At 42.1% G+C, this 12,755-nt stretch overlaps 1 protein-coding gene across 5 annotated transcripts in view; it reads right to left on the bottom strand.

The window, feature by feature from the left end:
• The window catches only part of Rev3l (REV3 like, DNA directed polymerase zeta catalytic subunit), a 136,580-nt gene extending 131,673 nt beyond the window's left edge, over window positions 1-4,907 (bottom strand). For 3 of the 5 annotated variants that reach the window (XM_057762652.1, XM_057762653.1, XM_057762656.1), the window contains exon 1: window positions 4,712-4,907. In XM_057762652.1, the coding sequence (XP_057618635.1) occupies window positions 4,712-4,850 (139 nt within the window). In that variant the 5' untranslated portion in view covers window positions 4,851-4,907. Of the gene's footprint in view, window positions 1-4,086; window positions 4,201-4,711 lie in introns of those variants that run through there. The other 2 variants (XM_057762654.1, XM_057762655.1) reach the window with 2 other exon arrangements.
• Window positions 4,908-12,755: the final 7,848 nt, after the last annotated feature.

The following is a 12,755-nucleotide window of genomic DNA, read 5'->3' as shown; positions in this document are numbered from 1 at the left end:
TTGCCAAAAGATTTATGTGCATAGATTAAAATCCCTGGAACTAGAATCAATGAGTCAAAGGGAACATTTCAAGGATTTTGGCATAGAGTGCTAACTAAGCAGCCCTACACAGAGAAGTTTTCTTCATTTGTGAATTACTTCGTATCTGTTCCTCTATCCAAAAACTTTAATTCTTAGAAAATCTAAAATGACAATCTCTACCTCCTTCATGAAGCCTTCCCTGGCTTCTCTTTTTGCCTGTCGGGTGGTCATCACACCCTCTGTTTAGAGTCCTCACGATCTCTTGCACACATTTCTCTTCAACCCAATCATTCTATGTTCGATTTTTACTTCCATGTCTATCAACACTTGTCTTCTGCGTTTCTGGAAGGTAATGGTGCTTTAACAAAGGCACACAGACTATGTTGATATACACTAAGCTTCTCCACAGTGTTCCAGAATCAAGAGGGCTCCTGCCTGCCTCTAATTTGTTGATTACGACTTTAGTCAAATATAATACATAAAACTATTAAAGCTTTCTATTTGGGACTTCAAATATTTATTAAAGTGGTCAAATTTTGTTTGTGATTAGCCTAACTAGATCTCTGTATGCTCCTGAAAATCTCTAATAATTATCACTAAATAGGTCTTACATGATCTTAAGATATTTTTGAATGTTTAGCTAAGAGTGAACAAGATTCTCAATTTTTTTTGAGAACCTGAGTTAAGTGCTATAGTTTTCAAAACCATACTCATAAAAATGTATTTAATAATATACCAACTTACCAAAACAGGTCATTATAATAGTTCATTACAGCTAGGTTTATAAAATAGAAGATGTAATCAGTCGAAGAAGCCCCATACTCATGAAGAATTCAAAATTAGAATCTATGTCTAAAAAAAAAAAGAACTACCGGATTTCATGATTTCATGTTAATATCTCCGACAATCTATAAAAACAGTTACCAAGTAGGAGGAAAGTCACAGGAGAGCAGTAGTAAGCTCCTGGCAGTCATCAGGAAGGCAAAGGGCTCCCTCTATAGTTTGTCTTGCTTACTTTGGTCCAGGACTTGGTAAGTGAACACCTTGTCCTTCTATTTACTCTACTCTGCATCTCAACAGGTGCTCTTTGAAAGGATAATTATGTTTAACCTGGTGCTGAGAAAGAGGAGAGTCACCCAAGCTCAGTGTGAAGGAGCTACATCAAGTAAGGAAGCAAGAGAGAGAGATGTGGAGACTGGACAGCATCCAGCTCCTCACCTGAGTAGTCACACCTACATTCAGACATGAATCCCATACTTCAGTCATTAACTTGCTCTCTTTCCACAAAGAAAAATTACTAGAATGTTGTTATAAAAGAAAAACACATTTTTCTATAAATGATAATGTTTGGGACACAGTTGCATAAAAATAATGTTCAGGGGGGTTTTAAAAACGAGTCTAGGGCCAGTGAGAAGACTTAGCTGGTAAAGGCACTTGCTGCCTGAGCCTGGTAACCTGTTGGATCCCAAGAACTCACAGGGTGGAAGGATTCCCTCTGACCTCCACACATACATGGTGCTGGAGTGCATGTACACACACACACACACACACACACGCAAATAAATATACAAAGCTTTAATGAGTTTGAAAGAACCAAAAGGTTTTTTTAAATTCCATCATTCACATGAAAATAAAATTAAGTGACTTTTATAAGAAATCACCATTCTTCAGATGATCAAATTAATCAGTTAGAACTCCAAATTCAAGCTTGAACATGCTATTTGAAAAAATAATATTCTCAAATTTCACCAACTCAAAACACAGAGGCTTTTAAATCCAAGACATTTTTGTACATTACGCAAATATGTCCTTAAAAGAGGACAATAAAAGTTAACTGGACTGTTTCCTAAAGCAGAAAATTATTTTTCATGCAATAGCAATCTTCCAATCAGTTTGAAATTTATAATTATTAAATAGCCATTTTGAGAGAAATTTTCTTCTGATGCTATTTTTCAGGACCTCCTTTGAAAAGCAAATTCTGTTTAATAAAAAAAAAATCTGTTCTCCAAACCCAAGTAAAAGATTAAGGACTTCCAAAATTAGCACCTAAAAAGGGAAAACATGTTTATGGCGCTTCATGGACTATCAGGTGTTACAATTTTCATTCCTGTAGTTTGCTTGTTAGTAAAGATATGAACTAGTTGCATTTTGTAGTAGTAAATTTGTTTTCAATACAAAGTCTAGCATTCACAATTTTTTTTTCCAAGACAGGGTTTCTGTCTAACTGCCCTGACTATCCTGGGACTAGCTCTGTAGACCAGGCTGGCCTCACACTCAGAGATCCACCTGCCTCTGCCACCCAAATGCTGGGATTAAAGCATTAGATTTTAATAAGATATTCTGGCCTCTCTATTACATTAATTATTTTTAAGTTTTATTTCTCTACATGGCCTAGACTAGTTTTCTTTAAGAAGAGAATTCAAAAGCAGAAAATTCTGCAGCTTATTTTTTCTTGTGATTGAATTAATACTAATTCTACTAGGGGTTTCTGACATTAAAATGTTTGATTTATGAAAACTGCAAACCTTCAGTGGATGCCAAGGATTTCAATTTTCTTCTTGTTGAGGAAACAAGATTTGTTTTATACTATGTAAGGAATTATTTTATTGTTTTCTCTCTTGACCTCAACTCCAAGGCATATCCCAACCAAGTAAATTATTGACATACATACATTAATGAGTGAATTACTGAGTCCTAAGCTGACATTTACATTCATCCATGTGCCATGCTTGAAACAAATTTTTGTTTAAGCCTCTGAATTATACCTCTTTCAATCTGATAGTACTTAGCAATTTAAAATTTGGTTTTGCCTGTATGAAAAGTATTTTTTATTCATTTATATTATTTCGAAGAACACCATAAAAACAATGAATTTTTCTTTTTCCTTTTTAATTAGGGCTGGCGACCTATTGTAAGATATTCAGGACGAAGAGAAGAAATAAATATTCCTTATGAAATAGTTCACATTCCAATATCCAAAAACACAGTGTATACACCACAGTCTATCTGCAAAGGCTATTTTTTCACAGAATTGGGCTGTTAGTGAAACAACAAACAAAACTTTCCTACATAATACAGTTTTACAATCACCCAGAGATACATATTTAGTGAGTGTAGCAAGAAAAACCAAAACCGTAGAAAAGTAACTCAACCACCATCCAGACTGGACCACCACCACAAGTATCTACTAGTCATAGAGCGTATTGCTCTACGACCTGAAAATCAACTTCACTATCATTCTCTGCAGCTGAGCCGAGAACAAGCAGTGTATTACTCCGAGGTTCCGAATCAAAACAAAGAGAGCACCACGACATTTAAAGGGTACAAAACCTATCCTCCAGAACATCAGAATGCCTCTTATTTTCCAGTCTTCAAGTCCCATGGGCTGTACCCTCCACCAGCTGTTAACAGCATTCAAATTCTCTATCTTCAAAGGTTCACAGCGTCAAACTCCCACTATTTGAAAAAGGAGTCTTTTACCAAATCTTATTTATAGCATTGACATTTTTAACAAAGAGAAGTCACATGAAAAGGTGATAGCTTCGAATGGGTGCCTGTATTTTGGAAAGTGGTATTATCTTGGCAGCCCACAGAAGCTGACTGTAGTAATAAAGATGAATGGCGATGAGGGCAAGGAGCATCAAGTGGGAAATGCTATCTAAAATCCCATAGGGCAATTCCTTGGTAAGAGCATCCGCCTCCAGAATACGGCTTTAGAATTTCACCTTAACAGTTTAAAGCATGTAAAAAGCAAAACTGAAAAATAAAAACACAAAAACCTTGCATATTTGGCCACCATTCTATTTGTATTATAAATTCCCAATGAGCGTTCCAGAACATAGCTTCTGTCATTTTTTTCCCACCATTTCTTCAAAATACTTTTTTAAATCTATTTTTAAAATGCAACCCTATAACCCAGCCTAGAGGCATTTTTAAACGCCTATGGTGCTGAGCTTGGCTGTGTTTCCTGACGAATTCACTCCCATTAAGAGTAGTATTTTATGCTGGGCGACACAAACACGTATTTCCTATTTCCATGGTGCACATTTCCTGAAAGCATTGCACCTGAGGATGCCGCTCTGTCCCCGACGAGGCACAAAACTCTAAGCAGTCACGACCTGCACTCGCGGCACAGGCACATGGTCACTTCAATGAGAAAGATTATCTGGCTCCGGGCGCCACTTTCTCCAGCCAAAGCATCTCCGGCAGGGGCAGAGGAGAGCGAGGGTGAAAGGAGGCAACAGGGAGCGACTGACAACGGGGCTGACACTTCCCCTCTGCTCGCAAAGCCTTTTCTAGAACAGGGCACCGGGGAGGTGAAGCGGGTGCCCGGGGTCCCATCAGCCACCGACCTCTAAGGACCCCGCCAACTCGTCCTTGGGGACGAGGCACAGCCCCGAAACCCAGCGAGCGAGAGAGGGACCTAGCCCGCCCGCCGCCCGCACAGTCCATACCCCGCGCCCGCTGCCTGTCTGTCGCGGAGGGGGGCGCAACGCTCGCACGAACCCACATTTTTTTTTCCCCTTTGCCTCCTGTCACGCGCGGGAGAAAAGGCGAGCGGAGCGAAGAAGAGAGGAAGAGTCCGCAGCGACCCCGGAGAGGGCCGGCGGCGTGCGCGGCAGCGCCAGGCGGGGAGGGCACCCCCGACACCCCGCCGCTCGCACTCCCGCCCCCGCCCGCTCCCGCTTACCTGCCGGGGTCGCTCCGAAGACTCGAACCACCGGCACCTTCTTGACAGGCAGCTGGGTGAGGGGGGATTGGCAGATATCCAACCCCCGCAGCGGGCTGGCCATGTAGTAGTCGGCAGTCACTATCCTCACAGAAAACATGTTCGCCGCCGCCGCCACCGCCTCCCCTCCACGGGCGACCTGGCAGCGGCGGCAGCAGCGGCGGCGGCGGCTCCGCAGAGGCGCCTCCTCCCCGGCTCGGTTCGGCTCGGCTCTCTTCTCCGTCTGCCCTCCCCTCGCGCGGACGCCGAGACGAGCGGCGGCGGCGGCTGCGGCGCGCGGGGTAACGGGGCAACGGGGCTGTGGGGCTGCCGCCGCCTCCACCTCCTCAGACGCTGCCGGCGAGAGGCAGCGGGAGGGAAGCCCTGGAGCGGTCGTCGGGTCGGGTGGTGCCGCTGGTGCTGCCGCCACGGCCGCCGCCGCCGGGAATCACACGGGCTCCTCGGTCCCAGGCTGCAGCTCTTGTTGCCATGATGATGATGTCACGGACGCAACCACTGGGGGAGGGGAGGAGGGGTGTGAGTGTGTGTGTGTGTGTGTGTGTGTGTGTGTGTGTGGAAGTGTGCGCGCGAGGGTGCCGACGGGCGGGTAGCGGCGGGTGGGCGCCCGCGCCCCGGCGGGGACCCGGTTAAGGGGCGAGGAGGGGGTTCACCCCCAGGCCTGGAGCGCGCGGCTTCGGGAAGAGAGGCTGGCGGGAAGCCGGGCCGCGCGGCGAGCGCCGGGGAATCGATGATTCGGCCTGTGGGCCGGGTCACTGCGGCGGGGCCGGGGGAGCGCCGATGTCATAGATAGGCTCCGAGGGGCGCGGGGCTTTGGCGGCTCCTCGCGCTCGCCTCGCCCACCGCCATTTCACATCCTCCTAGAGGAGGCGGGGAGGCGGCCGCGGAGAGGATTTTTAACCGCCCCCCCCCCATACAAGGTAAGGGAACCCGCCCGCGGGAGAAGGGAGGCGCGGCGCAGATCTCGTGCGGCCCGGGCCTCGCGGGAGGGAAGGAAGGAGGGAGGGAAGGAGGGAGGGCGGGCCGGGCGGGGCGCTGGCTGGGCCGGCCCTTCTCAGGTAACGCGGCGGCTGGGAGCCCAGCCCGGGCCAGCGCGAGGGGCGGGGGCGCGCGGGCCTCGGCCTATAAAAGGGCCTCCCTGGCGCTCGCTCCCTCCTCCCGGCCCCGTGGGCGAGCCGCGCGCTCCTCCTCGCCCCCCTCCTCCTCTGCGGTGCTGCAGTGTCTGCGCCCGGCCACTTAAGGAGATTTATTCACGCGCGGCCCTGCCCAGCTTTGCCCAGGGTTGGCAGAGGCACAGCACAGGGATTTCCCACTGTCGTGTTTTTCTCGCCCTCTCCACTCCCCGGAGTAGGACATTCGCCGTGGTTTCCCCCGCGGTGGCACGAGCGAGAACACGTAAAGACTTGTTTGCCCCAGTCACCTCCCTCCACTCCTCTCCCGGCCCGGGGCTCAGCCCTGAGAGCCTTTCAGAGAAAATTTTGGCTTAAGGAAAAAGACTCATGAAAGTCACCGTGTTTTCATGAACGCGTTGGGCAGGATTGACGCGGAAGCCAAAGGGGGGTGGGGTAGGACCGTTAGACAAAAACCAACCAAACAAACACACAAAAAAACTTTATTTGGAGCCTGAACGGTGATGGAAGTGATGAAGTTAGGGTTTGTGGGGTGTTGGGGAAACAGATGTTGCTGGTTTGTGTGTTAAATTAGAACCTATGGGTTTTTTTCTGACTTGGTCACTAATATTGGGCGTGACCTTGGACAAATAATTTGGTTTTTTTAGACCTCAGTTTTCTCACGTGTGAAACAAGGGCTTCTCTAAAAAACTAATCTTTGTGGGTCCTTTAACCCCCCACACAAGAAAAAAATTGAAGTGATAGGACCAGAAACTATGGTGTCAGCTTTAAAATTTGCCACCGGAATTAGGACACTTGACAGTCGAGCTCATTCTGTCCCACTTACAAGATTACACAGGTGTGTTTTACTGGTTATCATATTGCCTTGTATTTGGAGTGGTGTGAAAGCACCTTGTTTGCAGCCATTGTGGGTTATCACATAAAATCAAAAGGCTTAAAGGGACACATCACTAAAAGAAGGTTTCTATATCATAAATGCTAATAGGAATTTATGCTTAGGGTGATCTGAGACCGATCAATACAGTAAATTACTCTCAAGAGCATAATAATAAATGGCAAGACTAGGGCATAATTTACCAGCAGCTATAGTACAAGGGAAATTTTTAAAAATTGATTTTAAGTATTAAAAGACTAAAGTGATTTAAAAATAAGACTACCATGCACAAGCCTTGGGTTCATTTGATTCAAACAGAATGTCAGATTGACAGTGTCAGTGATTTCCACGGTATTTTGTGGCATTTAGTGTATTTTTTAAGGTGTAATATTTTTGTCACTTACCAAATCACATTTTGGGGGGATGGGAAATGGAAATCTGTATTAGCACCTCACCAGCCAACCCTGTGTATCTCAAGCAGTATAAAATGGAGAATCCTAGATTATATTTTGATGAAATCTATACATAATTTTTAAATTATATTGTTTCTACCTGAAAAGTAAAAGTATCAAATTAATATTAGCTCTTTCTAGAACAAGATTCTTGACCACTGCCTCTTGAAACATTGTTTACTTCTTCAAAAGGCACTTACAACCTTGTTTCACATTCTTCTAGAACTCCCAAGAAAATAATGTTCACTCTTGAAAAATGTGAGATGGGGAATATTGTTTCTATTATGTGTAATTTAAAGTTGATGATCAAGTAAAAAACCTGATAACAGTCTCCTAACCACGATTTAATAGGTTTTATAAATATGTCCTTCCTGGAAAAAAAAAAGTTGTAGCATTTTCACTTAGCGACTGAGTTTTAAAATTTAATTTACTAGATAAGTGAGTTTGTCTGATAACTGTCGGTTTATTTTCTCATCTATGAAATGATGAGAAAATCATTTTAACTTTTTAGGCATGTAATCAGACTCAAATTTAATAATGTGGGTGAAAGTTTACATCCAGATGACTACTCTGTGTACATACAATATGTAAAATGCCAAATATGAATGTAAATATCCTTTCTTTTTAGTGACTATCATTTGCTAAGATAATGAGAGATATGGTGACATGTTCTTTTATCTTTGCAGAGTTTATATGCCAGAATTGTAAGAAATGTATTTTAATGATAGCAATTAACATTTGTCAATTATTTTAGTTCATTGACGGCACTTATCATCTCATCCTTTTACTTAGAGCCTTCCTATCTTTCTGTACCAATCCTTTTCAACATCAGTTGAAGACATTTGCTTCTTAGCAATTGATTATCTGGAATAGTAGGCAAAGACCTCTGTATTATGTACTGGGGGGGGGGGGGGTGTATTGGCTTGTTCACCAAGCCAGTCCACTCTGCATTAGCACCTTTTCTCACTGTGGCCAGAACACCTGACAAGAAGAAACATAAGAAAGGAAGAATTTATCTTGGTTTAAAGTTCTAAGAAATATAGTCAGTCCATAAGAGGAAGACATAGTAAAAAGGATGTGTGGTAACTGCTTCTATTTTGTCCAGCAGAGAAAGATGAATTCTAGTGCTCAGCCCACTTTAATCTTTTAATTTATTCAGGGACAGCTTGTAGAATAAAGCTATTCAAGTCAGAGTGGGTCTTTGCTTGTCAGTTAAACCTTTCTGGAAACACCCTTGTAGACCTTATGTTTCCATGGTAATTCTAAATCTAATCACATTAACAATAAAGATTAAGCACCACAACCTTGTAGCTTGCACGTCTGTACTTTAGAAACTTGACAGATAAACTGGTTCAGACTCCCTTGCAGCTAGGGTGCTAACATGAGATTAGTCGGTGTGATGATAAATATTTAATGCCAGCCAAAAAGAGTGTGAAATCCCTGATATTTAGTATTCAAGTTCCCAAAGTGACTCCCAAGCCATCAGAATGACTTTACTTAAATATGAATTAATTGGAAAGGATGCTAACAATCAGAATGTGGCATCAGCATGTGGTTTAATTTCCAGCAATCAAATGCACCAGTTCAAGGTATATTTCTGAAAGTGAGCAACATGGTGATTCACCTGTATTTGGAAAAATGAGATTTTCTGACAAACACTGTGGTGAGACTCTCTGGTTCTTCTGAGAGGAGTGCTAACATTTATTTCCTGTGTGATGAATGATGACTGACAGGTGGGTTGTATGGATGGGTTTCCACAAGAAATAACACTAATGTGAGATGTGCATTCTTCTAGGCATAATTTTTTCCTGGAAGTTGTTTCTAACTGCATATTTTCTAAACCTTGCTCTGTGGCTTTGAGAGATTATTTTATCCATTAATCCCTTACTACTTAAACTAGCCCAGTCATGTCCAGTTACATAATTTGTGAGCCTCAGAGCAAAATGAAAATACAGTTCAACTGGTTCAACTGTAGAGACAAAACATCATTTTCTGTACTAAACTATTATGCTGCCACTGCTTCCTTTTCTCTCTTTTCCTCCTCCTTCCCTTCTCTCCCTCCACTGGCCATGGTACTTTATAAATTTGCTAGTTTGTAGCCCAAACTGGCCTGGAACATAAGATCTTTCTGTCCCAGCCGCCTGAGTTCTAGGGTTATAGGCATACAGTACTATCCCCAATTCAATTTGCTTTTTAATGTCAGTTTACGGGGGGAGGGGGGGAATGAAACTTTAAATTCTTATGATGAATTGCACCATTCATCTTTATATTGTACAAAGAAGTTTTAAATGCAAATATAACAGTATTTCACTCATATGTGGAATCATCAAAATTACCTAATTGGAATCATGACTTCTACATCTATATGTATTTATGATGTCACAACTGTGTAAACTCAGCACAAAACAAACTCAACTGTTTTTATTTCACTTCTTCGTTTGTATATGTTCTTAACAATATTCTCTACCTTCTGCTTACTGATAAGTAAGTAAAGACTAAAAAGAAAACTCTAGATTGCTCTTTGTATGTTATTTTCAGAAAAATGATTGGTCACAGAAACATGAGAAAGAAGGGATATGATAGAATTCTTTGCTTACTTGTATTTTTTGGATACTACCACCTTCTTTCTGCACCTACAGCAAATTCCAATTCAAACGGAGATCTTAGCATCATAGAATTGTTAGCACCTTGACTCAGTCATAGATGCAACATACTTGTTCTGTGCTCATTTGACCTGATTTACTATACCTCATAATCCATGTACGTCTCGGACTCAGGACATCATGCATATGATATACAAATAGGTGGCAAGTAGGAAAAGATATATATAGTCTTTGTCTTTGTGTATGTTCTGTTGTGTCACTGGACTTAACTTAGAAATCAAATATTCAAGCAAAAAATGTGTCAGGAATTTCTAGATTTTCTGACTGCAAATCATCAAACCAAAGGGATTTCTGGCATTTTCTTTTTTCTTTTTCTTTCTTCTTTTTTTTTTTTTTTTGTTTTGTTTTGTTTTTTGAGACAGGGTTTATAGCTTTGGAGCCTGTCCTGGAACTAGCTCTTGTAGACCAGGCTGGCCTCAAACTCACAGAGATCCGCCTGCCTCTGCCTCCCGAGTGCTTCTGTGAAACAATAATCATACAGGACATTGAACATCCTCATCCCCTGGGTATTGCATGCTGTTGTGACAATTCGAGGTGTCACATACATTTCTAAATGCCAGCAAAAGCTTGCTATTCTTGATCAATTCCTAGAGTGTTCTTTACTGTCGACAGCTATGAACATGACCACTACAGACACCAACTATATTTTTTGTTAGTGATTCTCAAGCAAAGAAAGGGGGTGGGGGTGGACTACAAAGTTAAGTTTAAATGCTTTCAAATTTTCATACCCAGGAAAGCAGAATTATGGTTTTCCTCCCTATTGCCCGAAAAAAAAAATGCCATCTACCTTGATTATAAAACAAATTAGAGGGATAAAATTGCTAAGGTAATTACTTGGGCTTTTGTGTCTGTAATACTGTGAAATACCTTCAATACAGTTTCTTGGTGTACGACTGTCCTTGAGACCTTCAAAATAATGTGTCTTTTTGTTTGGAACAATGGACTTGATGTCTGGCAGCCTCTAGGTACCTTTGGGGTGGGGCTCATTGGCAGAGAGATTAAAGCAAGATTACAGATGGAGACTTTCAGCCCCATCCTCCAATCTTTGGAGGATTGTGAAGGGTTGAAAGTGAATTGAGTACCAGTTTTATCAAGTATTCTATATAGCAAAACCTCCATAAGCCCCCCAAAGGATAGGATGCAGAGAACTTCTCAAGAGATGAAGACGTGGATGTTACTGGTTCATGGTATGCCGGAAGTGCAAGGAAGCTCTACACACTTTTGTCAATCTTCTCATCTAGTTCTCTTCAGTACTTTTAATATTATTTATAAAAGACTGATAAACAAGTTAATTGTCTCTGAGTTCTTTAAGCCATTCCTGAAAATAATCGAACATAAATAGAGAAATGGAAACCTGGAATTATTGTCACTCATAAGCACAGATTAAACAACCTAGAATCTGCTGTTAGCATCTAAAGGTGACTACTGATTGATTGAACCTTCACATCTCAGATTTGATGCTATTGGATGTTAGTGTGAGAACGAAACTAGAGGACATCCAGCTGTCATCTCATGCTGGAGTGAGTGGGGGAATCCTCATCCTTATGGTATCAGAAGTGTGCGATGAGAATAGAGAAGAAACTGAATTTGAGTTTGTTTTTTCTATTAGTGTCACATACAAATAAATTATAGTTGACTTCAGATGTCAATTTCAGATGGCAATTAGATATATTTAAACAGATAAGATGGTAGAGAGATTGCTCAATGGTTGAAAGCATGTACTCCTCTTGAAGACCTGAACTCATTTCCCAGGACTCCTGTTACAACCACCTGTAACTTAAGCTCCTGGGGATCTGATGCCTTCTTCTGGACTCCATGGACACATGCATTCATGTACACACAAACACATAATTAAAAGTAAAATCTTTTAAAAATAAAATATATGTTGGGCCCCAAAATGAGTTTTATTTCTCTCAGGTTAAACCAAGGAAATTAAAATAATCATAGATTAATTTCTAAAACAAAAGTCTTATCTTTTAAACTAATTAATCAACTCAGTTATTAGGTGAAGCTAAATTTTCCTCTCTCCCACTTCTGTAAATTTATCAGTTGTTAACTGAGGTTTCTGTCCTGCCCTGTTCCCGTAGCCTTTAAGTCCCAAAGAAATCAAACAGAGTTCTACATTAATTACAACCTGATTGGCCTAGTATCTCAGGCTTCTTATTAACTCTTATAACTTGTATTAGCTCGTAATTCTTGTATGTATTAGCCACGTAGATTGGTACCTTTTACAACAAAGCAGTCACATCTTGCATGTTCTGTATCTAGCTTCCTCTCTCTCTGGGTGATGATTTCATACTAACTCTTTCTCTTCCCAGAATTCTCCTGTTCTCATTGCCCCACCTCTACTTCCTGCCTGGCTATTGGCCAATGAGCATTTATTTAAAATACAAGTTACAAAGTACAGACCATTGTCCCACAAAAAGCAGTAATATCTTAAGAAGGGACCTACTGATCCTATAAAAGATAATTTTTGAGAAACAAAAGCAAAAATCTTCCATAACAATATATTAGAACTGAGGCCTGAGTTTTCTAGGACCCTCACTTAAATCACATATTTAGAATTTACACTGGAACTTTGAGTGGGAGGGTGAGACACGACCTAATTTTGCAGCCCAAACTGACCTGGAACCCACTGTGTAGCCTAGGCTATCCCCAAACTCGTAGCAGTCCTACCCTCAGCTGGTCGAGTACTGAGATTACAAGCATAAACCACCATACCAAATTGATACTGGGACAGTTCTAATGGATTATATTGTACCATTCCACCCATACCCCACTGGACAGTTCATGAGTCGGGCAAGGAGCTGAAGATTCAAACACACACAGACACACACACAAGCGCAAGTCATCCTTGGAACAAGAATGCCCCTTTTATTGTGTTCCAGG

Source organism: Chionomys nivalis, chromosome 2, assembly GCF_950005125.1.
Source record: "Chionomys nivalis chromosome 2, mChiNiv1.1, whole genome shotgun sequence".
In the NCBI taxonomy this organism is placed as follows: Eukaryota; Metazoa; Chordata; class Mammalia; order Rodentia; family Cricetidae; genus Chionomys; species Chionomys nivalis.
This window is presented reverse-complemented; position numbering and strand designations above follow the sequence as displayed.